Here is a 27,914-nt window from a genome sequence, read left to right on the forward strand (position 1 = left end):
TTTTTAAAGTCTTATTTTAGAGATATTAAATTGATGCTATGATTATATCAATATTCATATTAGGTAATGGCATTTACTTTTAGGTTGAGATATTTATTGATGATATTAGGTAATAATATTTATTCTTGAGGAATTTATTAGATCTTATGAATATTATTGGAATGAATATTGATTTGAGGTTATTGTATCATGATGATGATTTTATATTGATTATTTTATTGGGAGATTTAAGAGATATGATAATTGATGATTGATTGGTATAATTTGGAGTATGATTGTAATAATTGGTGAAATAATACGATAGTAAATGGTAGGTATAAGGATGGTAGAATAAGAAGGTAGAATAGTATAGGTAGAATAGTATAGGGTTGGTAGAATAGTATAGGGTTGGTGAAATAGTATAGGGTTGGTGAAATAGTAAAATGAGGGTATAATTGTAAATTGAAGGTAGAATAGTATTTGATTTTCTCCTATAAATAGAGCTCTTCTCCTTCACAATTTTCACCACTCATCTCCTCTCCCATCTCTTGCATATATTCTTCCTTCTTCCGCTTTTTACTCGGTCTTTCTTCTTTCTAAGAGTGTTTACTCAAAACAGAGAGAGAAAGGGCGAGACCAAGCGCTACAAGAAAGAAAGAACACAAGAGAAACCGAGAGTGAGATGGGAAATTTAAGACAGAGAGCTGAAGAGGAAGAAAGAGGGTTTAGGCGAGAGAGAGAGAGAGAGAGAGAGAGAGAGAAAGTCAGTGAAGGGATTGTTATGGGTATGGACCAACTGCAGCAGAACGGGTTTCAAGTAATTACCTTTGATGATCCATTCATGTAATCCACTTTAAGTATTCTTACTTACTGAGTATGATATTGATATCCAATAATACGGATTTTTGTGGTTTTATAACTTGTCTAGCATTTTGCTATATATGATTCAACAATGATTTATATTGTCGGAAATCAATTGACTCATTACTTCACAGTTTTTGTAGTGTTTGCAGGAATGGAAAATCAAGGTAATTATGCAGTTGTGATTAGAGATTCATATTGAGATGTACAGAGATTCCAAGTTGGTTAAGTTTTGTCTAGAGTTTAGACTGTCGGATAGATTTGTATAAATGCCTTATACGACATAGCTTTGGGTATTTTTGTATAAAGAAAAGTATTTTAACAGTATTTTTTTGTATTGATAATTACAGTTTTTCCGCTATATGAGATTGTTACAACCCCCAGGCCCTTGGGGGTGGTCCCGCCACCCCCAAAAGCCCAAAAACCCTTTTTTTTTTTTTTTGCCCTTTTGAGGGTGGTCAGACTACCCATTAGCCATGGGGATGGTTCGACCACCCCCAGATCGGCCATGGGAGCCACCCCCTTGGCCAAAATGGGGTGGTCCATTTTGGCCAGCCACCTCGATTTTTCTTGTCTTAAAAAAAAATAATAATAATTAATTATTAAAAAACAAAAAAAAAATAAAAAAATAGGAAGAAGAAGAAGAAGAAGAAAATTTTAAATTTTAGGGGAAACTTCACTTACCCCCCTATACTTTCGCAGTTTTTGCAGGCACTCTCCCATTATTTAAAAACTCTCACTTTGATGTATCCAACTTTCGTTTCCTTCCACTTTGCTCCTTCCGTTAGGATTTTGTAGTTAAATCAAACGGTCAAATGAGTAAAAGTCATTTATATTCCTAATTTTTTTTTAAATTTCAAATTTACCCTTATTTATAAATAAAAAATTATTATTATAATTATTATATTAATAAAAAAAAATTAAAAAAAAAAAAGATAAAGAAATGACCCACCGAGGGTCACTTTTGACCCGCTGGTAGGTCACTTTGTGACCCCCGATGGGTCACTTGTGACCCACCGTTGGGTCACAAGTGTAGTGTCCCAGAATTTTCAAAGCTATTTAAATAGATTATTTTGATAATGATGTTATTTTAATATCCATTGTAGCTAAGGATTTTAATTCTTGTGAAATTTATGAGAGTGGTAATTAGATAATGGTAATTGGTGAAATAATAGGATAGTAAATGGTAGGTATAAGGATGCTAGAATAAGAAGGTAGAATAGTATAGGTAGAATAGTATAGGGTTGGTAGAATAGTATAGGGTTGGTGAAATAGTATAGAGTTGGTGAAATAGTAAAATGAGGGTATAATTGTAAATTGAAGGTAGAATAGTATTTGATTTTCTCCTATAAATAGAGCTCTTCTCCTTCACAATTTTCACCACTCATCTCATCTCCCATCTCTTGCATATATTCTTCCTTCTTCCGCTTTTTACTCGGTCTTTCTTCTTTCTAAGAGTGTTTACTCAGAACAGAGAGAGAAAGGGCGAGACCAAGCGCTACAAGAAAGAAAGAACACAAGAGATAGCGGACTTTAGAAATTAGTTTCAAAAGATATACTAGTGGTGTTAGTCGTATTGGAGCAACTAGATTCCTTCATACCACTTTTAGCTTCAGTCTAGAGGTAAGTAAATTCACTACCCCTTCTAAAATTACTTCATGTCATGCTATTTATTCATTCTTTAGTAAATTGTAAATGATTATTTTAGTTACGTATTATGAAGTTATGTTGCATGCATGAAGGATTTCTAAAAGAATTATCTAGAAAGTTTCTATTTATTTAAACGCTTTCTAAGTACAACAAGTTTATATTTGAAAAAGTTTTCATTTTAAGAAAAGAAAGTTGAGAAATGATGATGATTATAAGAAAGAAAAAAAAGATGATAAACCCTCCTATATGTTGCCCTAAGATGCATCAAAAGAAGTACAAAGAAAAGTACAAGAGATGAGATAAATGTTTATGAAATGAGGGCACATGTATGGAGGAGAGTATTTTTTGGCCCCAAGATAAGTAAGAATGAGAGGAGTTCGGTACCGATACTCGGATGGAGGCGAAACCACTGAAGGAGGCTATGCCAGAAGGTGGTATTCCATCAACATGACCGTTGAGTGCACCAAGAAAAGAGTTAATTGACGGTCGGGCATGGCTGAGGCCACAGTTCAGTGCCATGGTCACAAGGACCCGCAACCCTCGTGCACAGGGGTAATAGTGTACATGGGCCCTATTATGAGAAAATGAATCTATATTTTCAACGATGATATGCTATGATGATTTACAGAGATAATTTATAATGATGATTTTTAATGATGCATCATGATGATGATTTATAAAGATGATTTACAACGATGATCTATTACAAGATGTAATAGTATGTATATGTTACGGGAGATGCAACCGTACATACATATATTATTATGGCTAGAAGTATATTTATTTGTAAAAATGATTTTCAAAACTGAGAATAAGGAGTAAAACTATCTATGGTCGTGGATGTTACTTGCTGGGCCCCCTTTGGGCTCATTCAGTTTTATTTCTTGTTTTCAGGTAGAAAGGATGCTGGAATAGGAGGCCGGAATGGGGACGGGAATAATTATTAATTTTCAAAATCTTTTCATATCAGTGATTATAATAATATGATATTCCGCAACTAAAGTTTAATGTTTTCTAATTTCGCTTGTAATAAAATCTCTTGAATAATGTTTTATACATTTTTTCGTATCTTTCAAAATCAAGTACTCTGATAGACCTTATAGATCTTTGCAAGAACTTTTGTTGTAAAAGAAGAAAAGTGGCAAACTCAGTCTTAACGGGCTGGGGATGTTACAACAAGTGACCCCTGGTAGGTCACACACCGTTGGTATTTTTTTTTTAATTAATATATAATAATAATAATATGACCCGTGGGTCACAATACGGGTGGGTTAGATCCACCGGTAAACCCACGGGTCAAGATTTTTTTTAAAAAAAATATTTTTTAATAAAAAATAAGGGCAAGATTGAAATTTCACACCCCTCAATTAGGATTTAACAGAAAATCCTAACGAAAGGGGCAAAGTGGAAGGAAACAAAAGTTGGATACATCAAAGTGAGAGTTTTTGAACAATGTGGGGGTGCCTGCAAAAACTGCGAAAGTATAGGGGGATAAGTGAAGTTTTCCCTAAATTTTAATGCCCAAAACGGTGTCGTTTTGGGCTAGGGTGGGTGCTATAGTTTTGAAGCCCAAAACAGTGTAGTTTTCGGGTGAAGGTATAATGGGCATAAAAATTCATTCCATTTGAGTTTAACATTGAAAACTAACAGAGTGGTCCAAAGTGATAGAAATTAAAAGTTCAGGGGTCTAAAGTGAAAGTTTTGAAAGTTCAGGGGGATTTGTCAAAATGGGTGGAAGTTCGGGGGATCAAAGTGAAGTTTGCTCAAAAAAAATATTAACTTATGTTAATATTATGGAAAAAATCCACTTTACCCAAATATCAGGAGTTTTTCAATTTAAACTCCAAAGTTTAAAAATTGGCAATATATCTCCCTAATGTTTCAAAAATTTTCAATTAAAACCTTATATTACTAATTTCCGTCAAATTGGACGAAAGTCTATAATTACATAATTACCCTTGGGTTTTTTTTAAAAAAATTTCCGTCCAATTTAACGGAAATTAGTAACGGAAGGTTTAAATTAAATTTTTTTAAAACGTTAGGGGAGTACATTGCCAATTTTTAAACTTTGAGATTCATATTGAAAAATTCCTAAAACTTCATAGGGATAAAGTAAATTTTTCCCTAATATTATCTTATGTGACACATAAGATAATTATCCCCACCCTCCACCACTTCCCTGTAATGAATCTCTAACCTTTTTTAAAAAAAAAAATAAAAAATTGGGCTTAACTTTCTTGGTGGCATGTACACATGGATTTAGATACACATGTCATGTTTTCATTGATCTGACAAGGACAACATGACTGCTAACACGTTTTCCGTTGAGGGCTAGTCGCAAAACTAACAAAAGGGCTTATTTGATACTCAAGTAAAACTTACAACTTTATTTGTCGAAATTAGAAACTCAAATTTGATAGGATTCAACGGTTTCTATTTATTACAAATCAAAGAATAGAAGGGATAATCGATAACTTCAAGAGAACCGAATCTCCAATTAACTACACCGAGGGGGCCAGACCTCCAATACTTGGCATCAAGCAAACATACGACATCTACAATTCTGTATAGAGACACAAATAGCACTGAATATGAAAATAAAGAATTGACTAAAGAAGGAAATTGACATAACACAAGGAAATCAAGGGGATTTGGGAAGATTTCATGATTGCTTCTCAAAGCAAAAGATGCCAAGTTTGAATCAAAGGGTCCACAACCCAATTATGATTCAAAGCCAGGAACATCATAATCATAATCTTCTACTCTTTGGGACCCATCATCCAATCTCCCCTAATTGGTCATGAACATACTGTACGACATGGATGTAGTAGAGAACGACCCATCTTGGGACTATTCTGGTGTCGTTTGTGGGTACTTTGATGTACCTTTTCAGCATAAGCATATCTTCCCCATGGAACCTGTTGTTATTTGTGAGGGACGTAGGACGAGGGAAATGATAGGTGATTAGTGTTTTTTAAGTCTTTTAAGTGGAATTTGTTTTTTTTTTTTTTTTTTTTTTTAAATCAAGTGAGAGAAATAAGAGCCACTTTTGTTTTATGCTTTATTAGAAAATAATATCCAGGTAAGACTAGGAGAACATGAAAAGAAAAAAAACACTACTTAGCATTCTCTAAAATAAAATTAGAGCTTAAATGAAATATTAATGCACGGAATTGTGTTTTTAGGGGTAGTTTCACTTTATACCCTTGAATTACCACACGATTTAATAGGTCCTAAATTTCAAAACCTCTCAATTTGAACCCATGAACTTTCAATTACAGTAAATTTGAACCATTTCATTAGATTTTAAACTTTAAAAGTGAGGCAATGACATTTATATCCTTTTCTTTTTTATAAAATTTCAAACTTACTATTAATTTCGAATTAAAAATTAAAAAAAATCACAAGGTGACCCACGGTTGGGCCACCTTGTAACCTTTTTTTTTTAAAAAAAAAAAATTCCCATTTTTTTCAATTTTTTTTAATAAATAAAATTGAAGGGTAATTTTGTCTTTTTAGGGATTTTAATGGTGGAGGGAGGTTAATTGACTATAATTAAAAGTTTAAGGGTTCAAATTGAAATATTTTAAAGTTCGGAGGGCTTATCAAATTAAATGGTAATTCATAAATATATGAAGTTACCTTTTTTTTTTTTTTTCTAATAATGAATTGATAGGAATATAGGATTATAAAAGAAAAGAAAAGTTGACTTGTCAACTAAAAAGACAAAAGAAGAAAGTTTCTACCAAAATCACCCATTGATTCGTGGGAGCCAAAAAGAGAAAGCAATTGGAGGAGAGAAAAAAAAAAAACAAAAAACAAAATCAAGCCATGCACCGAGCAAAAAACAATAATAGTCCAAGGAGAAGAGGGCTATACGTGGAAGAGAACGGCACAAGAAAATGAGGGAGGCGCCAGAGGTGATGCTTAGTATTTTTGTTATGTCTTATTTAGATTTTTTTATTTGTGTACTTTAACAACTAATAATTGAATGAAATGGATACTTTTAAGGGATAAATGCAAAAAAATAAAAAAAATTTACATGTCCACAAGTGAAGTGGGATTCAAACTAGTAACATCCGTTTTATGAGACGTGGTCCATAGTCGATTGAGTTACCCTTGGGGACGGATAAATGCAAAATTAGTTCATGTAGTTGGCTAAAATTACAAATCGCTCCATGTGGTATCAAAATAGTTTCATGAGAGCAAATTTAGTTTAATTTGTTATTATTTTCATTTCTATCAAATGCTTATTCTATTTGATTTGATATGATTCGAATTTATAATAAATTCTTAATTTATTGTGTCATGTTATCAAACTCAAGTTCTTAATTAAATCATATTCATTTTTTTTTTTTTATGAGTGCTTTATTGCTTTATCTTCGGATTAGGAGAACTGATTTTCTACGTAATTGAGTTATAATCATATGTCTCAAGAATTAGTGATATAGTGCTAGGTGGATCCTTGAAACCCTAATGTTTCCCATAATTTTCTCCAAAGCTAATTTATTTAGTTTAATTTCGTAGTTTACTTTTTGATTTAAATTTTATTCCATTGCTCCACCTTTTAGTGGAAAACTAAAATCAACTCTTTTTATTTTCTGCATAACAATAGGAATTCTACTATAGTGTTTTACCATTCCCTGTAAATCAACCTCGTACTTATCGAAAAATTATTACTTGCGAAAGCCTATACTTGGGTTTGCACTCTTTTTGGCGCAGCAAGCATACATTAACCTGCTTATAAAAATTACAGATTTTTTTTTTTCTTATTTTAGATTAAGTTTTTTTTTTTTTTTTTTTTTTTTTTAAATCGCAATGTTAAACGCCTTACATTTATTTTGTAGTATCTTTTAAAAATGCATATTATTCTTGCAAAATCGCAATCCCAAATACACCGTTAATCTGGCTGCTAGATCTTAGTCTAGTGGCCACCATAGTCGTTAAGTAAGACAGAGGGGGGATTTTCATTATTTAGCGGTGAGACTTTGATTTTTAGTAGGGCCCCCTATTCAACTTAAAATTTAGGGAAAACTTCATAAAACTCACATAAACTTCTACTTGTTTTGATACTTATCGAAATTTCAATTACTTCATTTTGTTTGGATTTTCTGTTAATTTTTGTCAAAATGTCTAAAATACTCATATTTCTTTTTTTTTTAAATAAACCTCTGAATCTTTATAATTTTTTATAATAAAAACATGGGTATTTTGGACATTGACAAAAATTAACGAAAAATCCAAACGGAAACGAATAATTGAAAGAAATTGAAATTTCAATATCCTTAATCGAGAGTTTTTTATGTGTCTTTTCTTTTCTTCTTTCTATTTGTCCTACGGGGGAATGCTAGGTGATCTTCTTGTGTTCTCCTAGTGTCCTCATAGTTCTAAGTAGATATTAATTTTTTAAAATCAAGTGAAAGAAATAAGAGCAACTTTCATTTTTGCTTTATTAGAAAATAATATCCATTTAGGATTAGGAGAACACAATTAAATATAAAATGCAAGAATTAAAATAAAATAAAGTATGATAAAGCTTATTTTAATAGAAAAAATAGGTACTTTTAAGCTATTATCAGTGCTTATTTAAAAAAGCGTGAATTTAAGCCAAAATCACGATTTTACTTAGCAAATATTTGATAAAAAAAAATACTTTAAACATGTTTTATCAAACGCCTTTGCAATTTTAAAAAATGGCAATTTCAAAAACATAATTTTTAAAATCGCAATTCCAAACAAACCCTAACACCCCGTAAATCTTAGTCAATCGGCTTCCAACACTGTGAATTAACATTATCAGTGGCGGGTCGACTGAGACTTGTAGAAGAGCAAGGGAGAAGTTAGAGACCGATTTGGTTTTCCATGGGATTTCTAACTCTCTATATATGGGTGTGTGCCTAGCCCTAAACGACAAGGTGTCACACCCATAAAATACATTATATATTCAATCTGTTTACAATTATCATTTTGTACCCTTTCTAGCGTGCCGCTTTTTTCTTTTTTTTTTTTAACAATAAAACATTTTTTTAAAGTATAAAAATAAAAATTCCACATTTCCTAATGTTTGGTGCGGATGAAAAATATTGATCAACATTAAATGATTTATAGGGTCATCAGCAAATTAGCCCTTGTAAGAAGGATTTTACACCTCATATTTTCTAATTTTCCAAAGCTTGTCTTCTCTTCTCTCCCCCATCCTCTTTTCTTGAATGGTTTTCCTTCCCTCACTACCGGAAATGCAAATAGAGAGAATTCAGTTAGTTATAAAAGAATAAGGCAAAAATGTCATTTTCTTCTTCTTTTTTTTTTTTTTTTTTTTTTGACAATTTTGCCCCTGCTTTTAGTACTAACCGGCTCCTCTCCCTCAATGCCACCCTCTTTCACCCATCACCCACCATCTGCCCGCACTCCTCCTCCACCCAAAGAAACCCAACCATCCCTTTATCCCGACACCACCCTCCTTACTCTTTTACCTACAACTGCCCTTGCCCCGAAGTTAGCTCCCTTTCTCCCCACCCTTGCGTCTCCCCTTCCTCTTTAAAAAAAGCTCACATTCCTCCATCACAGTCTTTCCTTCTTCCCTATGAGTGTTTTATGTGGGTGTTGTTTTTAATTGTTGACCAAAATAGTTTTTTAATATTGTTTGATAACTTTGAATAGTTTTCAGTTGGTTTCCAAAGTGTAGTGAGAAAATAGTTTTTGTATCAATACTGTTTTCAAAATTTCAATAAAACAATGGAAAATCAAGAATTTTTCTCAAAAATATTTTCGGCTGAAAACATTTTCCTTCAAAAACCATTTTACATCGAAACAAATGCAACCAAAATATACTATTTTTACTTCCCCCAAGTGATTAAAGACATCAAACATTTCATCCGGCAAAGAACCACCTTTATGTTCAATAGGCTCCCAAGACAAACCTATGAAAAATTAGAACCAGACACTTCACTTCAACAAATGTGAGAAAATCTTATACTATTTAGGCTAATAATACCAACATATAACCGAGGAGTGACAATAGCGAAAAACCTATAAACGACTCCAAACGACACCTATAAGGGAGTTGAATAAGTGTATGCAAATAATACATGGAATTAAAAATTAAACAATCATACAACCAAAATATGTAAAACAATAGATCACAGAGACACATATATTTTGATTACGAAGAATAAACCATTTAGACAACTCTCTAAAATGTAAAACATATCCGAGGCAGCCAAATCCAGGAAATCAATCAATTATAAAAGAATAAGGATTACAAAAAATTCATACTTACAAAACATTTGCAATTGACACTCTCTTGCATAAGACAAGCGACCCACTTGACTTCTACCGCAGTAGCACTTTCTAGAACATCTGGCACAATCCTTCTACTTAATCTCTTTTACCGGAACTCCAGTAGACTTCGGTTGTATATGATTTGTAATGAAGGCACAACCTTTAACTCTAAGAGAGACTAACCCTAACACTCAATATCTTAAACGCTCTCTTAGCACATGGAATTCTTCTATGGAATTCCTTACAATTTCGTGCATAACAGCTCTCTATATATAGAGTACAAGAAAACCTAGTACTAGTTGAAATGGAAAGAAAAACTAGTTCTAGTTGGAATAGGATTCGTCCAGATTTTTGTCCTTATCTTGCAGGACAATTTTGGCATAGTTAACTTCCGAATAATAAAAATCTTATTTCACAAAGATTTGTATCATTTTGTGTTAGATTTCCATTGCCGCTGGTTTCACCTCAATCCGATTCTTAAAACGAAAATTATGGTCCAAATACTGAGACATGTGCATGATCGAAATTTAGTCAATTCCGATTTGATTAAACTTAACCGCATCATATAGGTCTTCTATTATGATTGGTTAAGCTTAACCATATCTTCTTAGTCTTCTCTAGACACAACACCTCGTATGTATGCACTGTAGACGGGATTGCAAATGAATGTATTTTGTCACTAAATTTGGCACTATAAAACCCAACAAACTCCCCATTTGGCAATTCTGTGACAAAATTTACAGTTACATCATAATAGATGACTCTTGTTTCCTGAAACACTCACAAAACATATTAAACATATGTGGAATGGGAATACCCATTTTACCAATAATACAACAAATTTGAATATAATATAATTATGAATAGCTCACCAAATCTATTAGAACACAAAACAAATATCATTCATAGATGCAACAAGTATATTAAAATCAAAATCATCTATGGTATTCTATCTATTTCCAATCTGCTCTCTCTAAAACTTTCTCGACCCATGCTTGTGTGTTGTGTGTAAAAGCTAACCATCAAGTAAGTTTAAGAACTTACAAGATGAGGGGATACGCTAGTAAGCAAAAACTTAAATTACCTTATGGGAAGATTGACATGTATATCTAAACAAAAGTCAAACCTTGCTAGGGCCGTGTCACCCTCATCCAATACACTTTCCATGTAGTAAGAGCACATACTCAAACAATGTCCGGTAGTGACCGTTTCCTTCCGCAATGAATATAGTCATGACTATTTCTATAGGGACAAGTTGAATACAAATAAGACACAGTGAAATAGATTCCTTTTGAGAATATATTCTTTTGTTTTCTTGTTTCACTATTTTTCTCTTTGAAAAAGTATCTTTAATCATTTAGTGCTTAAAACAAATTAAAGGAATGCTGAAATTTCTAGGTACTAGGCTCAACTAGCATTTGGTCAATTTGATAGATACAACTAGTCAATCTTCCTCATATGGTTGCCTAACATAACTCACCCTTAAGGTCAAATTCATACTCAATATAAGCTTAAATGTGCACAAGAGTTCAAGCATAGGTAAAATGTACCATAGAAGCTTAAACTTAGACACAACAACAAAAATCAGTTCATTAATACACATTCATGTATAGTAAGCACATTCTGAGATATAAGGAATTCGATCCATGAAGTATACATGAGAAATTTATATACTATCAAGGTGCATATGACAAAAATAAGACGGATACAACCTTAAAAAAAAAAAAAAAAAAAATTTGTCTTTTTGAATTTTTCAAATAAAATGCACAAAATTAATGCAATGCATATGCATAATTGAAATTAGAAAAAAAAAAAAAATGCAATGCAATGAATGCTACATGCTCTAGGATATGAAGAAATACGCAAGACAACAAATCCTAGGCATGTTCTGGACCACCTTACTCTAGGTGAGTCCACCACCACTCCCCCTTCAAAGGGTGAATGGTACCAACTTTCCTAACCCAAACCTTCTTAACCCAAGGTACAGATTTGTAACTCTTGTCAAACTCATCTAACATAGATAACACTCCCTTCATTATTATGCATAGCCCCTCAAAACCTTTCCTAGAATAGGAATTCTCACTCTTATACTCACGGGGTTTAAACTTAAAATAGTTAGGTCGAATATGACCAACTTTGCTACAATGATAGCAGGTAGGGACAAATTTCGGAGAAGCTTGTCTCCTATGATGAAGGATATACATATACTTAGATCTAGACAAACATAACTCTACACCACCTTTTTCTTTCTTAGGAGCAGCCTTCTTATTACAAGGCCTTTGGGATTTCAACTTAGAACAATTTGGTCTAATATGACCAATAATCCCATAATGATGGCATGTAGGAACAAACTTTGCATGAGTTTGTTTCCTTGAAAAAGCCTAGAATTCGGACTTCACACAAATATTCATACAAGAAGTTTTGCCCTTATCCAAGCAAGCTATATTGGCATTGACTTCTTCAACTTTCACAAGCTTAACAAACAAAGTTTTTCTTTCAGAATTAGAAGCATGTGAAGTAGAGGCACCCAAGTTATCAACAAGCATAGTATTTTCATATTTCAAAGAGTCCATTAAGGCATGTGATTTAGACAATTTAATAACCAAAAACTCTTTCTCATGCTCAACATCATTAAGCTTTTTAAGGGAAATTTTATAGTTTTTCTTCAATTTAACAAATTTCATAAAGAGCTTGTTATAGGTCATCTGAAGGCCATCCTCATCAAAATCCATGGTAAGGGACTGAGACGTATTCATAGGAAAGGAGTCAAGGATCTCACTCAGGAATTTGATCCAAATAGAGTGAACCCGCTCTGATACCAATTGAAAAACCTATAAACGACTCCAAACAACACCTATAAGGGGGTTGAATAGGTGTATGCAAATAATACGTGGAATTAAAAATTAAACAATCATACAACCAAAATATGTAAAACAATAGATCACAGAGACACATATATTTTGGTTACGAAGAGAAAATCATTTAGAGAACTCTCTAAAATATAAAACCTCTCCGGGGCAGCAAAACCTAGGAAATCAATCAACTATAAAAGAATAAAGATTACAAGAAGTTTATACTTACAAAACCTTTGCAATTGACATTCCCTTGCATAAGACAAGCGACCCACTTGACTTCTATCACAGTAGCACTTTCCAGTACATCTAGGACAATCCTTCTACTTGATCTCCTTTACTGGAACTCCGGTAGACTTCAATTGTATATGATCTGTGATGAATGCACAACTTTTAACACTAAGAGAGACTAACCCTAACGCTCAATATCTTAAACGCTCTCTTAGCACAAGGAATTCTTATGTGGAATTCCTTACAATTTCGTGCATAACAGCTCTCTATATATAGAGTACAAGAAAACCTAGTAATAGTTGAAATGGGAAGAAAAACAAGTTCTAGTTGGAATAGGATTCATCCAGAATTTTGTCCTTATCTTGCAGGACGATTTTGGCATAGCTAACTTCTGAATAATGAAAATCTTATTTCACAAAGATTTGTAGCATTTTGCGTTAGCTTTACATTGCTGCTGGTTTCACCTCAATCCGATTCTTGAGCCGAAAGTTATGGTCCAAATACTGAGATATGTGCAGGATTGGAATTTAATCAAATCTGATTTTAAGTCTAATTAAAGAATTTCGATTTGATTAAACTTAACCACATCATATAGGTCTTCTATTATGATTAGTTAAACTTAACCACATCTTCTAAGTCTTCTCATGACATAACACCTCATATGTATGCACTGCAGACAGGATTGCAGATGAATGTATTTTGTCACTGAATTTGGCAATTTAAAACCCAACAAATAGCTTTAAAGAAAATTATAAGATATAAACAGAAACTCTATATGCAGAAGTCGGCAGCTATTTTGAGATCTTTGCTACATGGCTTAGACTATTCTGTTAAATATCAACACCATCATTTCTTTTTGAAAGCAGTTGGATAATTCAATAAAGGAGCCAATAAACTCCCAAAGCCACATACAAAGATAACCAGAAAAGAAAATAAAGATCAACTGTATTTAACAAATCAACAATGAAAATTTAGAAGATTAGAAATGCTTGCATACCAAAGTAGTCTCACAAGATTCTTTGATGTGTTTCACTATTTGTTCCACGCATTGCTTTCAAAGTGGCAGGCTGAAACTGAGATACAATATTTTGCTTCATATTCTACCAAGAAAATGCATCTATTAGAGCATTTCAAATAGATTAAATTCTTTAAACCTTATCTAATAAGGCCCCAAAACCCCCGTCCAACACATTATACTCAGATTCTTTAAACCAAGATATTCCTATGGCTCACTCTAATCTTGCATTCTGGCTTAAACTTCAAACTAGTAAGCTCCATAAGAGTAAAGACTGAGCTCATTAAGCCCATGGCTAATCCTTTTAATCTGAAGAAAATTTTGAAATGAATTAGGATCCTACTATTGTGGACATTAGAGCTTTTACACCACCAATTAGCAGTCATAACTATTATTAGATTATGTCATTGAATAAGTAATTTAACTTATAAAAGGTAGAAATTTGGGGATGCATAGCATGCTGAAGTTCAGTAACAGTAGTTATGGTAGACAAATTCCTAAACTATATGGAGCACAATCAAGAAGTGGTTAAAGCAATAGCTCTCTTGGCCCTCAGTTGTTCCCTCAGGAACAGTGGCGGAGTCGGCTACTTTATATTGGGGGTGCCACTAAAATTTTTTTTGCGTCCTAAAACTTTTCTTCACCTTAAAAATTTGGTAATTCACACAATATATGCATCATAAAAAATATCTATAAAAGTTCATACATATGTGCTGAAATTGATATATTAGAAATGTAACATGTCGACACTATATCAAAAAGATAGAAATACAAAAAAAAAGTGTCTAGAACTGCACTTTACGGTCTCTGGCCATAATCACTCCAAGAAAAACAAGGAAAATTTGACCAACTACACATCATTGAGATATTACATCAAACATGTGATGTGTGTTAAGTTTGAGAGTGCCATGGGTTTAATAAAAATTAAAAAAAATAAAATTTTTTTTTAAATCCTTGGGGATGCCGTGGCACCCCCAAGGTACCATGTGGCTCCGCCACTGCTCAGGAACCACATCATAAATTGGTTCGCCCGATTTTTCCAAAACACACTTTTTTGTTCCAATACCATATGATCATAGCCATTAACAAGTAAGATGCTGTATCTGAAAGTCATAAATGAGAAAATAAAAGAAACAAAAAAGGAGCATCGCCTCATAGTAGATAGTACAATCGATAGGGGATAATCTCAGGTTATAAAATGATCAGTACTGATCATAATGGATTTTCATTTTCCATTTTTTTTTCATATCAATTCAGAAGTGCAGTGCCTTCTTAAATTTCTGTGTGAAGTATCAATTTTCTTAGGGGAACAAGTCTCACCTTGCAACACTTCGTAAGAATCTGAGAGTAAGCCTTCGCAATAACTCAAACACTAATAAACAAGAATGGAAAAGATACAAAATTCATAAGAAAGTGCAAATATACTTGGTGGATCAAAAAAAAAAATCGACGCTTTCCGATTAGAATAAAATTCTGTTGGATACACTAAAAGTACATGAGTATTTCTCTACCGTTACATTAATAATACAATCAGTATAAAATGTGTATTTATTTAAATTAATAGAAGTAATAACAAATTATATTTTTGTGCTCTGCATTGATTGACAAAGACTTTGAGATATATAATAAATCTAAGTTTCTAATATGACAATAACAAGGTAGAGGAGCATACTCTTAAGAAATCAAGAAAACCTCACTTACCATGGTAAGATGCTGTCATTATATTTTTGTTACAGTTGACGCCGAGATAACAAAAAATGATCAACTTTTTTTTTTTTTCCTTTTTTTTTCCTGGTCATCACATTCCCATGCTTTGTGAGTGCATTGGAAGGTAAGGTTGAGGTACATAACCCTCTTTTCTTAGCTCTAGCAGAAGACTCTTCAGTGTTGAATAGATCTCCGCAGACTGTGGGTGACTTCCATCTGCCGCAACAAAAATATGAGTGGTGTTGTTGATGTCGATCCAGCTGTACCCAGGAACCTTATGGACTTGTCTTTCTTTCATCAAACTGCGTATCTTGAGCACACTCCCCCACTGTCCAGCATCAGCATGTAGATTTGAAAGCAATACATAGTAGCCAGAATTTTGAGGGTCTAAGTCAAAAAGATGTATAGAAGCTACTTCAGCAAGTTCAACATTGCCATGGACCCGACAGGCACCAAGCAATGTCCCCCAAACACCGGCATCAGGAGTGAATGGCATGCTCTTTATCATTTCAAATGCTTCCTTCAACCGACCAGCACGCCCAAACAAATCTACCATACATGCATAATGCTCCATCTGGGCTGGTATTCCATATTCCTCTGTCATGGAACAGAAATAGCAAGCTCCAATGTCAACTTGACCTGCATGACCACAAGCAGATAGTATAGCAAGAAAGGTGACATGATCAGGAAAAAATCTGTTTTCCAACATTTGATCAAATAGAGTGAGACAGTCCTTAAGGAGACCATGGTTCCCGTAAGCAGAAATGATGCTATTCCATGAAACTTCATTCTTCCCTTGCATTTTGTCAAACACACAGCGAGCAGAATTCAAGTTTCCACATTTAGCATACATGTCGATCAGTGCACTCTCAGCAAAAAGATCAGAGCTGAATGCACCTTTAACCACGACACCATGGATCTCTTTCCCATAACGGAGTGAAGGTAAGTTTGCACATGCAGATAGTGCAGCTGATATGCTCACACAATCATACCTGGTTCCTTCCATCCCCATTTGACGAAAAAGTTCAATGGCTTCTTCTGGCTTGCCATTCTGGGAACAGCTTGTGATCATTGAGTTCCAACAAACAGTATCCCTTTCTGACATCCTTCCAAAAATATGATGAGCAAGATCCAATCGTCCACATTTAGCATACATGTACGAAATTGCGCTTCCCACATGACACCTCTCATCAAGCCCATTCTTGAGGATGTTACAATGCAATTCCTTCCCCAATTTCAGAGCAGCCAAACCAGCACAAGCAGGCAGAACACTTGCCAGGGTTACAGAATTTGGCCTCATCTTCTCTTTGATTAGCCACCTGAAAATTTCCAAAGCGTCGCAATTCATTCCATTAAGCACAAAGCCTGAAATCATAGTTGTGCACAGTATGACATCAATTGTGTCACTTTGGAGGAAAATCTTGCGTGCCATCTCCACATCCCTGCACTTAAAGCATATATCAATAAGTGCACTCTTCACAAATAGATCCAAAGGCACACCATGTCTTACCATATAACCATGAATTTCCTTACCTTGTTTGACACATGCCAATTCAGTAACTGACGGAAGGAAGCTTGCAAAGGTGATTGAGTCTGGTTTGACACCAACAGATATCATCTCGCGAAATAAATGTGAAGCCTCACCCATAAACCCATTTTGTACAAATCCAGAAATCATGCCATTCCAACTTACTAAATCAGTTTGGGGCATCGTATCAAACAACTTACATGCATCAAACAAATACTGACATTTTGAATACACTGCTAACAATGTGTTAGCCACAGGAGAGTCCAACTCCAACCCATACCTAATAACCAGTCCATGAAGCTGGGTACCCAAACGAATCATTGCTTCCGAGGCACAAACAGACAATATACAAGCAAGTGTCACTGAATTGGGCCTAATTTCACTATTTTTCATTTCCAAAAATATTTCTAGAGCACTACTAGGATCTCCATTTTTCACATAACTATTAAGCATGACATTCCATAGAACACAATCTTTATGTGGCATTTTGTCAAACAAGCATCGCGCATCATTGATACAATCATTTTCTGCATAAAATTTGATCAAAGAACTAGCTATAAACACATCCAACTCAAAGCCCATCAACCGAATTGTTCTGTTAACTAACTTAACTAGACTAACATTATTCAAACCATTACAAGCCTTAATCACATAAGGAAACGTATACTTATCGGGAGAAGTACCACAACCCAACATCTTAAAGTAAAACAACATGGCAAAATCAAACCGACCCATTATCGTAAACCCCCTAATCATCCAATTCCATGGCAAAGAAGACCTCCGTTCAAGCTTATAGAACGTATTCTTAGCATCTACAAAGCTGCCACAAAGAACGTACATTCCCAAAACCCTTCCTCCCAAAAGACAATCGTTGCTAATTCCTCTGAGAATGACCTGGGCGTGAACTTGCCTACCTTGTTGAAGAACAGAAGCATCAGAACAAGCTCGCAAGAGTGACGCAAATTGGCTTGCCGAAGCCTGTTCAACAGTTGGGTACAAAACACGTAGATGTTTAACGTGGTTGCAGTTGGTATGCAGGAACATTGCTGGTGATGTCCGTGCATAAATTTTCATGTTGACGACATAGCAGCTAGATTGTCAAGTAAATTTCCTTCAAATGTTCAGACAACCAAAGGCTAAGCTCATACCGATTACCGGCATGCATAGATCGTACGTGTGTCTATAATAACTCTCAAGTAAAAAATCAATGCTAGAGCATGCACATCACTTGTCGTGTCGATGTGTAACACTTCCATCTTATATTGAAAATATTAGTAACTCGCATAAAGAGCGGGTAATTTAAAGAAAGACGTTTAGGAGTACTAGGTTTCATATTTTTTATTTACTAAGGGTGCATTTGGAATTATAATTTTGCAAGAATAATCTACGTTTCTAAAATATACCACGCAAAACATAAGGAGTTAGAGCATCTCCAGCAGTAAGAGGTATTCTACCTAGTCAAAAAGCACAATTCTCTATTTTAGCTACTCATTGTTTAATATCAACTCCATTAGATTCTTTATTTCATTCTTTATTTTATTAAATATTATTTTTTAATCTTTCATTTTTTATTTTTTTTTGATCCACTACTGCTTTTGCATCATCTTGTAAATTGCAATAGAATTGATTCACGCAGCATACCTGTGTGTTATTTTTATTTTTTTCATTTTTAATTTGTCCATTATATGCATGCTATTCAATTTTTTTGGGGGAGTTTTTAGTGATTCAAAAGACTTGAATTTATATCATAAATTCATAAACAGAAAAGAGAGAAGAGAGAGAAACGTTGAGGGGGGGAGAGAAGAGAGAAACGTTGAGGGAGAAATAGAAGAAAGAGAAAATAATGTGAAAATAATATTATATTCAGCAGTCTAGTGTGCTACAGTGAATAGCAATATGAAGATATTCACTATAGCAGTTAAGGTATAATAACTAATATGAAGCTATTATATTGGAGCAAAAAAAATGACAAAAATAGCTAAATATAGCTAATATCTCCCTTTTTTTTTTCTTTTTTTTTTTGAAAGAATCTCCCTTTTAGCTACACTGCTGGAGATGCTCTTAGATATTGCAATTTAAAAAGCACTTCATTTAAAAAGGACAGAATGGGTTTATTTCACAGTTCGATTCTATCAGGGTCATAATTACCTAATATAAGCCGAAATTCCCTCATTTTTGACACCTACCTCAAAATGTCTCGAATCCCATTTATAAGCTAACTCGACTTTCTCCCTGACATTTATATATTCACAAGTTCTTGCTGTCTAACCCGACACCCAGTCTAAAAACAGACATTTTCCCCAGTAGATACAATGTCTGACCATGTACATGGACCATCCAACATCCAATAATTGGAAATGGTGACCCATTTCTACAGTGATAAAAACCACTAGTTTACACAGCGGCAGTGAACATTTCAAAGAACATCCGCATCAAGAAAACCAAATAAATTTCTGTACAGCTCCATGCTGCTAGACTTTATTTCAAATGGTACAAAAAAAGCCGCAAGAAGTGAAGCTATTATATAAAACAATAGTCGAAGCATATATTACTTTATTTCTGTTCAAGTGGCAGGGGATAATCACTATTATTGACAAACCTAACAAAACTCTTCCAATAAGAAAAAACCTATTGGGAACCGACCAACTATATACACAAAAAGGTCTCCAAGTAGCCTCAAAATTTGAGACATCTCCATATATACGCCAGCAAAGATTATGACAAAAGACTACAACCACCACTACCCTGAACACAAAGCAAATGGCCTGATCTTGCACAAAGAGGACTAGCTTTTGAGAACACATAAAGGACGTTAGTGCCGGTCCAAATGTCGCCTTTAGACATCAAGCTTGGCCTCATACTGGTACTTGGATCTTGAGAGATTTTACTGTTATCATCGGAATCAGAAATGATGCTTCGTGGTCACTCAAAGCACTATTAGCAGCGGCAGCACTAGGGACTACCTGCACCAACATGCTTTTCCGAAGCTTAGCTCTCCTGCACATCAGCCTTTTAATGAACTTCACAATCCATACAAATACATTATCAGAATTTACATTTACACACTAGCATCACATAACAAACTTCTCACCTGTGTAGCAATCAGTTTTGATTCATGGCCTTCACGATAATTACTTGAGTTATTTTTTTATCAAATTATCAAAGACGACACAAAAATAAAAACTCACATTACCAACCACTATAGTTGTTATAGGAAGTTCTTAAGATAACATTATGATTTAAGATGGTAATATAACTAAAGTTTTGAGTTTGAACCCTATCTCTGCCATTCACCTTTTATTTTAATTAAACATTCTACGTGTTAAGTTTGAGCCCATACCTGTGCAGGAGTGTTGGAATATTAGTTAAATTAAATCAACCATTCTTATCAGCTTAAAGCTTTTGAGATAAATGATAACTTAACCACTTGAACACAGAAGCAAATGTCCCAATCTTGTGACCAAGAGGAGCAGCTTTTGAGAACACATAAAGGACGTTAATGCCGATCAAAATATCACCCTTAGACATCAAGCTTGGCCTCATACTGGTACTTGGATCTTGAGAGATTTTACAGTTTTCATCAGAATCAGAAAGGATGCTTCGTGGTTCCCAAAAGCACTATTAGCAGCAGCAACAATAGGACTACCTGCACAAACATGCGTTTCTGAAGCTTCTCCCTCCTGCGCATATGCCTTTTAATGAACTTCACAATCCATACAAATATATTATCAGAATTTATACGCTACTTCCACATAATAAACTTCTCACCCATGTAGCAATTGGTTTATTCATGGCCTTCCCAATAGTTACTCTTCAACGACGACAATAGTTTTTAATATAGTTGCTGCTGATTCGAGTTTGAATTTTTCTTTTATCAATTTCAGATAAATTATGAGCAATGATACAAAAATAAAAACTCAACTCACATTACTAACAATTCTAGTAGTCGTAGATGAGCAAACTATCGACGCCAACAAACAAACAATAGGTAGATGATAGTTACTCATCAGTAGTTGTTATCATCTACTCATAAGTAGTTGTCATTAATGTGAGTTTTACTATTATATTTTGAAAATTAAGCATACCCCCCTCAAACTATTGATTGAGTTAATGTGTCATCCTAAACTGAAAAAAAATAAATAAATAAAATAAAATAAAATAAAATTTGTCAATATCCCCAAAGCCAGCAAAAAAGAAAAAAAAAATTAAATAACCTTAAATACATTTTCAATAAAACAAAAATACCATGATAAATTCAAAATAATAATAATAATAATAGTAATAAAATATAAATACAATGTTCCAGCGTCAGTGAACCACCCAAATAATGGCCTCGGCTACACCCATAGTCATTTGTTGGGTGCCGCACCACCTCATGGCAATTGAGGTAGTTTGACCACCCAATGATGGGAGGCCGAACCACCTTCAAATAGTCTTGCGTACATAATTGGTCATTTGTTGGGCGGCCGAACCACCCAATGACTACTCCCCTCACAGCCATGGGTAGATCGGTCAACCCCCTTTGACCATATCTGTGATTGCCTTAAGGGGTGGCCGGTCAACCCATGGGAGTGGCTTCAACAACCCCTGGCCAGTTTGGGGGGTGGCCGAACCACCCCCAAGGGCCAACCCTAATTTTTTTTCTTTTTTTTTAATTAGCCTTTTGGGGGTGGTTTGGCCACCCCAGATCAGCCGGTCTGGGGTGGTCAAAACCACCCCAAGCCAAACGGGGGCAGTTTTAGTCACCTCCAACAGCCTTGAGGGTGGTTTCAACCACCCCTGTTTCGCAAGTTTGGGGTCCTTGGGGTTGATTTGGCCACCCCCAAACCGGCCAAGGGTGGCTTCAACTACCTCAATTGGGTGGCCAACCACCCTTCATTTTGCCCAAAAGGGGTGGCACTACCCCCATTTTTTTTAAATTATATATTTTTTATTATTTAATTTAATGTTTTAATGTTTTTAATCATTTAGTTTTAAAGAGTTTTGGAGGTAGTTTAGTCTTTATGGTATTTTCCTAATCCTATATAATAGGATGCTTGTATTAAGTTAAAGTTAAGTTGAATAATATAATAGTCTCCATCTTTTGTGTCCAAACCGTTCATACAAACTTTAACAGGGGCAACAAATAAAGTTAAACCATAGGAAGCAAAAAAGTATTTAACCCAAATATATAAAAAGGATCACTCAAATTTGTGTGTGTTTTTTTTTTTTTTTTTGTTCTGTGATCACTCAAATTTGTTGCTCAAGGCTCAATCTATCTATCGAGCCTGTAGCGAGATTCTTTTGATTGCTAGAATCATTATGAAGGAACTCATCTGAATAAGGAGGTTAAGGGCCCCATAAGTCGGATGAAAAGGCAGCTGGCACATTTGTCCCATATTGAAAAGGCGGGTCATCACCAAGGTAGTTTGAGTCATTAGCAACACAGTCGGGCATGCAAACATACTGCATCTGCGAGTGTAATGGGGAGAGCCAAAATAGCTCTGGCGGGACACAGAACGCATAGTCTGGCGGGACATCGAACATATTTGAGCTTGGCAAGACACCGAACATATTTGAGTCTCCGATCTGCAAATCAACTTGATGTTAGAAACATAAATGAAGGAGATACACCTAACTGCACTTGGAATACAATTCACTGTCTTTCTCACCTCACCACTCATTTCTTCTTCTACACGATTTATTGCAGTGTACGCACTATAACTATTGCAGTTACCATTTATGGGTGTTATAGTGTTAGATGTCATTCCATTAGAATAACATCTTGTGAGATGATTACTTGCTACCTTTCCTAATGCTGGAGATACGGAAGCCAGTGGTAGCTCAGACTCTGCTACAAGAAAAGATATAGCTGTGGGAGGAGATGAAATGGCAGGTGTATTGGGGAGTGGAGTTGAGCGGTTCAAACGGTTGCTATCTAGTGGATCTCGCGGCAGGCCAGAGTACATATCTATTGGTGGAGGAAGATCAACCTGATAAACGAAACATGAATGAACAAGATTAGTATTTAATTAATTTACTGCAGTTCTAATTTACCAAAAAAAAAAAAAAAATGAAGCAAACAATTACAACTGTTTTGAGCTGAAATTCAATTCCTTTCCTTTCTCACCTCAATATCTGTTACTTGATTCTCTGCAGCAAAAGAATTAACATTGTTGTCACCACCCGCAACAAGTATGTCAGATGTGGTTCCATTAGAATCATCTGTATCAAAACATCCATCAACTGTTCGAGAATCTTCAGCTTGCACTGAAGGCAGTGCTAGGTTCGACTTTGTTTCTTTAAGACGAGATTTAGACGTGGTAGGAAATGAAACAGCAGATCCAGCTTTATTAGAGGCACTCTTTTTATATTTGTTGGAAGGTCCAGCTTCGCTAGAGTTTCCCTTTCGACCTTCGCTACCATTGTTAGATTTCCAGAATAAATGACAGAGGACAAAGGCTTTCTGCATAAAGCAAATCAACTAAGTGAGAACGTAACATCACCGAGTAAATCCTCTTCTAAATAACCCTTGGTAACAGAAACATCTTAAACCACCATTAGCAATCAAGAAGAAATGCCAAGCCAATAATATGACAAGTCCATCTATCCAGAGACGGATTTGGGAGTGCCTGCTATGGCGCAAGGCCCCTTTCGTTTGTAGTTTTTTTTTCCTACAAGGTGTAACAAGCAGTATTTGGGCTGTTTGGCTCCTAGCTATTAAAAACTAATCCCTGACGATTGAATATTGATAATGTCATAATAAATTACTCCTTTTGTATTTTTTTTTCTGTCGGTAAATTAGTTTACTGTAATGAAATGTGTTATTAAGAAATGACATAGCTATTTGGGTGTTATTTGATAACTGTTAGTCTGTTATTATTTTTCTCTAAAGTAATTTGTAGTTCATGAGAAACAACCAAAAGAAAGAAAAAATATATATATATAAGAAAACAAACCTAAAGAACCAAGAAACATTAAAAAATAAAATGGGTAGCATGTAAACAAGCCGAGCTCGGCTCACTTATACTCGAGCTCGTCATCACGGACGAGTATATCATCAAAAGCTTAGCTCAACTCGGCTTCCCATCTGGCCGAATCAGTACCCAGCTTTCCTTCAACCAAAAGCCAGCCAACATACGCCTTGCGATGGTGGTGCCGGCGGGGGATCCATGCTTCGGCACGTGGATGAAGCACAACCGGTTTGGATTAAGTCGCAAACAACACAACAACACTCGACAGAAATTCAGAGAAAATAATGGAAAAGGATCGCCAAACCCAGAAATCAGCAACTTTAGAGGCGGAGATTGCGGGAACGCGCGTGCGCGGGAGATCTATGCTTCGGCACGTGGTCGCCCGGCGGAGGATGGATCTCCCGCGCACGCGCGTTCCCGCGGGGAGGCCGGAGATGACGTAGACTGACAATCTAGCTTTGAAAGAACCAAATCTAAAAATCAAGACGGATCCGTGCGGTGGAGGCAAACAGATCGAGAAGCAGTGTTCGAGAAGCAGATCGAGAACCCAATCTAAAAATCAAGTGAGTAATGTGGTGGAATGTGAGGGGATGGGAAGGGGTTTAACAAACAACCCCAATGCCCTGCATTGACCGGATCTCCTCCGTTCCAAACGAACCGGAGAGAATCCCAGCCCCTACAACACGGGCTATATTTGTCTGCTGCGTGTGACGTGTCAAATTATAAAATACCTTCAATTCCTTAATTTTTCTCAACAACAACAAAAAAAAAAAATTCTAAAAAATCATAACCATAAATTTTGTATTATATTTAATTTAATTTACTTTTCTAAACACTTTTAAAAAAAAAAACCATCTAAACATAATTTCAAAAATATTTTTTTTGTTGGCATTCATACAAAAAAAATTGTACACTCAAACTATGCCTATTTGTACATAAAATAAAAAATAAATTTGGTGAGGTGAACAAAAGACGAGATAGTAAACCAACCTGACCGGGGTTGTTACCATCGAGCTCCGTTGCGTGGTACTCGTGAACAATCCAATTAGTTTTTGCGCCGTCCGGACTTTTCCCAACATGGAAAACCAGTATCTTTCTCGTTCCAATTAACCTCCCTTCCGACCAGATTTCATAATCATTGCCAGTCAACTTCCAGTACCCAGTATCGGTCTTCCTGTTCACACGATTCCCATTCCGGTACTTCGCATCCGGTTCCGAGAAGAAGAAATAATGATCGCCTGGTTCCCTCGTCTTTATGCCGGTTGAACCTACACTCAAAGAAACCAGACTGAGAACAAACAAAAATTTAACAGCCCAAGTAAGAAATCACATGAGTAGATTACATATTTTGAAAACAATTGAGGAAATCAATTGAAGCTCAGAAAATGCCAAGGTCCAAAATAGGAAGATCAAATCGTAATATTAAGCATAAGGGAGTGCTAAGTACTGATCGATTACCTAACAACTTCCAAGGATCCTGTTTGAAGAAAGTAACTACGTGAATGAAGTCAATTGCTCCTTGATCAGATCCATTGATCTTTGGACTCAAGTAATCTTGGATGAGTACTTCTGGCGGCGGACGGAACCCGACCCCCGGTGGCTGCCTAGTCAAATCCAACTCTTTCATCCTAGCGCGTGGACACGAACTCAAAAGTTAAAAACCGAAAAGAGTTAAAATGATGAGGGGGGTAGAAAAACAGTAAAAGCGTGAAATAAAATCGTTTATCAAACGTATCCATATGGACCATATATATATATAGTCTAATATAGACATATAAGCACGGCACACTGTAGCTCGCTTGTCGTATAAGTTTCCGCTTTCCATGTTTTGTCAAGGAGTGAGATTTTCGGGCCTGAGGTCAACCCAGCGACCAGCGTACGTCAGATTTTTTGTTTTTTAAAAAATAATAATAATAATAATAAAATTGAAGAGGAGTGATATTAAAAAAAAATTCAAATTTAAGGTATTAGCATCAAATTTGAGCCATTAGCACCAAATTTAAGATAATCAAATCCCTTTTGAGTGATACAATTCCTAAAGGGTTAACTTTCCACCCATAAATTTTAGTTTTGAATCCAAAAACAAATTTTAAGGCATTAAAATATAAATATTAACTCATATAAATTTAACTAAAAAAATTAACATATATATATATGACGCTAGGCTGCAAAAATTTGGTAGACGCATAGTGGAACTCTATGTTAAGTTTGGGGAAAAAATCATTTTTACCCCTTAATTTTTAAGAGTTTTTTAATTTGAATGTACCATTTTAATGTTTCAAAAATTTTCAATTTAAACCCTCCGTTACTAATTTTCATCTAATTTGACGGAAATCATCCCGTGGAATTTTGATGTCTGATAAGCGCCGAATATTGCACATTCAAGCCCCTTAATTTGCATATGTTAATTCCTTAGCGTTGTTATTTGTTTGATTTTGTTTTATTTTTGTGTTTTCAAATGTTTAATAAAAATACAAGAAAATTATTGATTTTCCATTTAAGAAAATCATTGAACGGAAAAGTTAAAAACCGAAAAGAGTTAAAATGATGAGTGGGGTAGAAAAACAGAAAAAGCGTGCAATATATATACACATATACAAGAAAATCATTGATTTTGAGCTCAAAATGCATTTCAAGTACTGTAGCAAAAATATGGTAGCAAAGTTACTGTAGCGGGGGTACTGTAACAAAGTTACTGTAGAACGTTACTGTAACTATAGTACACTCGAGCGCATTGTAGCTGCACTCGAGCGACAGAGACAAAAAGGAGTCCGAAATTGATAAGGAAAGTTTTTCTAAGTCTCCCAATCCGACTGGTAGATTGAATTACAATTTTTCTGGGATTCTTAGGGCTTCTAGGGTTCTTCTAATCCTTATAAATAGGCCTCTAAGCATTGAAAAAAAAAAAAAAAAAAAAAAGACACACTACTTCCTAGAGCTAGAAATCAGAAAATTGTCTTTGAATCTTAGAAGATCATAAGCGGCTAAACTCCTTCGTGGGGTGTTGATATAACCCTATCCAAGCACAATGGTTTGATTGTATTTAATTTCGAGATTTTCAATTTATGCATGTTGATTGTATAACTATGAGAATTGCTACCTTTTGATTCTATTCTTAATTATTAAATACAATTGTTCTTAAATTCCAAAATCAATATTTGTGAAATTCTTCTCGTCTTAAAAAGTATTTTATTTTTGTTGATCTTCAATCATTCTTGTTTTCGTGATTATGAGGATGATGATTATATAATGGGTTTAATTGACATATGATCAATAGGATTTGATAGGCCATGCCTAGGGAAGACGTATTGTACTACACCCTAATTTAGTGTAATTTAGGTAGACAATCCGTGCCAACCGATAAGTTTTTGCCAAAAGTGTATTTTTGTCATTTTTATGCTTTTTGGACCATTTTTTTTACCAAACGAGTACCCTTTTTTTTTTTTTTTCAAACGAGCTATTTGAGTGTTAAAAATATTTTTATGCCCCTCAAACGCAATCTCAAACAAGTCCTTAATAGTGAGTACTATTTACTCACTATTTTTTTTTTTTTTTGGTCAAATTGGTGAGACTGAAAATAAAAGTTTTAAGGCTTTTTCACCAAATTTGCTTGTCAAAATAACCAAAAAAATAATTTTGGTGAGGCTGCAAATAGTGCTACGAGGGTTTGATTTTATTCCTCCAATTTAAATTTTGAAAAACTTAGCTAATCTTCTTTAATTTTTATTGTATTCGCAATTGTTTAAATATATTCAACTTTAAAGCATTTGTAATCGCACCCATCCATTAAATTTTTTTGTTAAATCATAACTAAGAAAGTCAAAATACCCAAAATACCTCATTAAAAAAAAATAAAT

At 34.7% G+C, this 27,914-nt stretch overlaps 2 protein-coding genes across 2 annotated transcripts; both read right to left on the minus strand.

The window, feature by feature from the left end:
• Positions 1 to 15,403: 15,403 nt before the first annotated feature.
• Positions 15,404 to 18,321, minus strand: LOC132166153 (pentatricopeptide repeat-containing protein At4g21300). The gene has a single exon (XM_059576927.1). It carries the CDS (start codon positions 18,176 to 18,178, stop codon positions 15,668 to 15,670), a length of 2,511 nt encoding a protein of 836 aa, XP_059432910.1. The 5' UTR covers positions 18,179 to 18,321; the 3' UTR covers positions 15,404 to 15,667.
• Positions 18,322 to 19,607: 1,286 nt separating this feature from the next.
• Positions 19,608 to 25,684, minus strand: LOC132165133 (NAC domain-containing protein JA2-like). Its single transcript, XM_059575628.1, has 5 exons — positions 25,516 to 25,684; positions 25,048 to 25,325; positions 23,214 to 23,549; positions 22,756 to 23,076; positions 19,608 to 22,672 (listed from the first exon to the last, which is right to left on the minus strand). Exons 1-5 carry the CDS (start codon positions 25,682 to 25,684, stop codon positions 22,433 to 22,435), a joined length of 1,344 nt encoding a protein of 447 aa, XP_059431611.1. The 3' UTR covers positions 19,608 to 22,432.
• Between the last annotated feature and the right edge of the window lie 2,230 nt (positions 25,685 to 27,914).

This window comes from Corylus avellana, chromosome ca11, assembly GCF_901000735.1.
Source record: "Corylus avellana chromosome ca11, CavTom2PMs-1.0".
NCBI classification, from domain to species: Eukaryota; Viridiplantae; Streptophyta; class Magnoliopsida; order Fagales; family Betulaceae; genus Corylus; species Corylus avellana.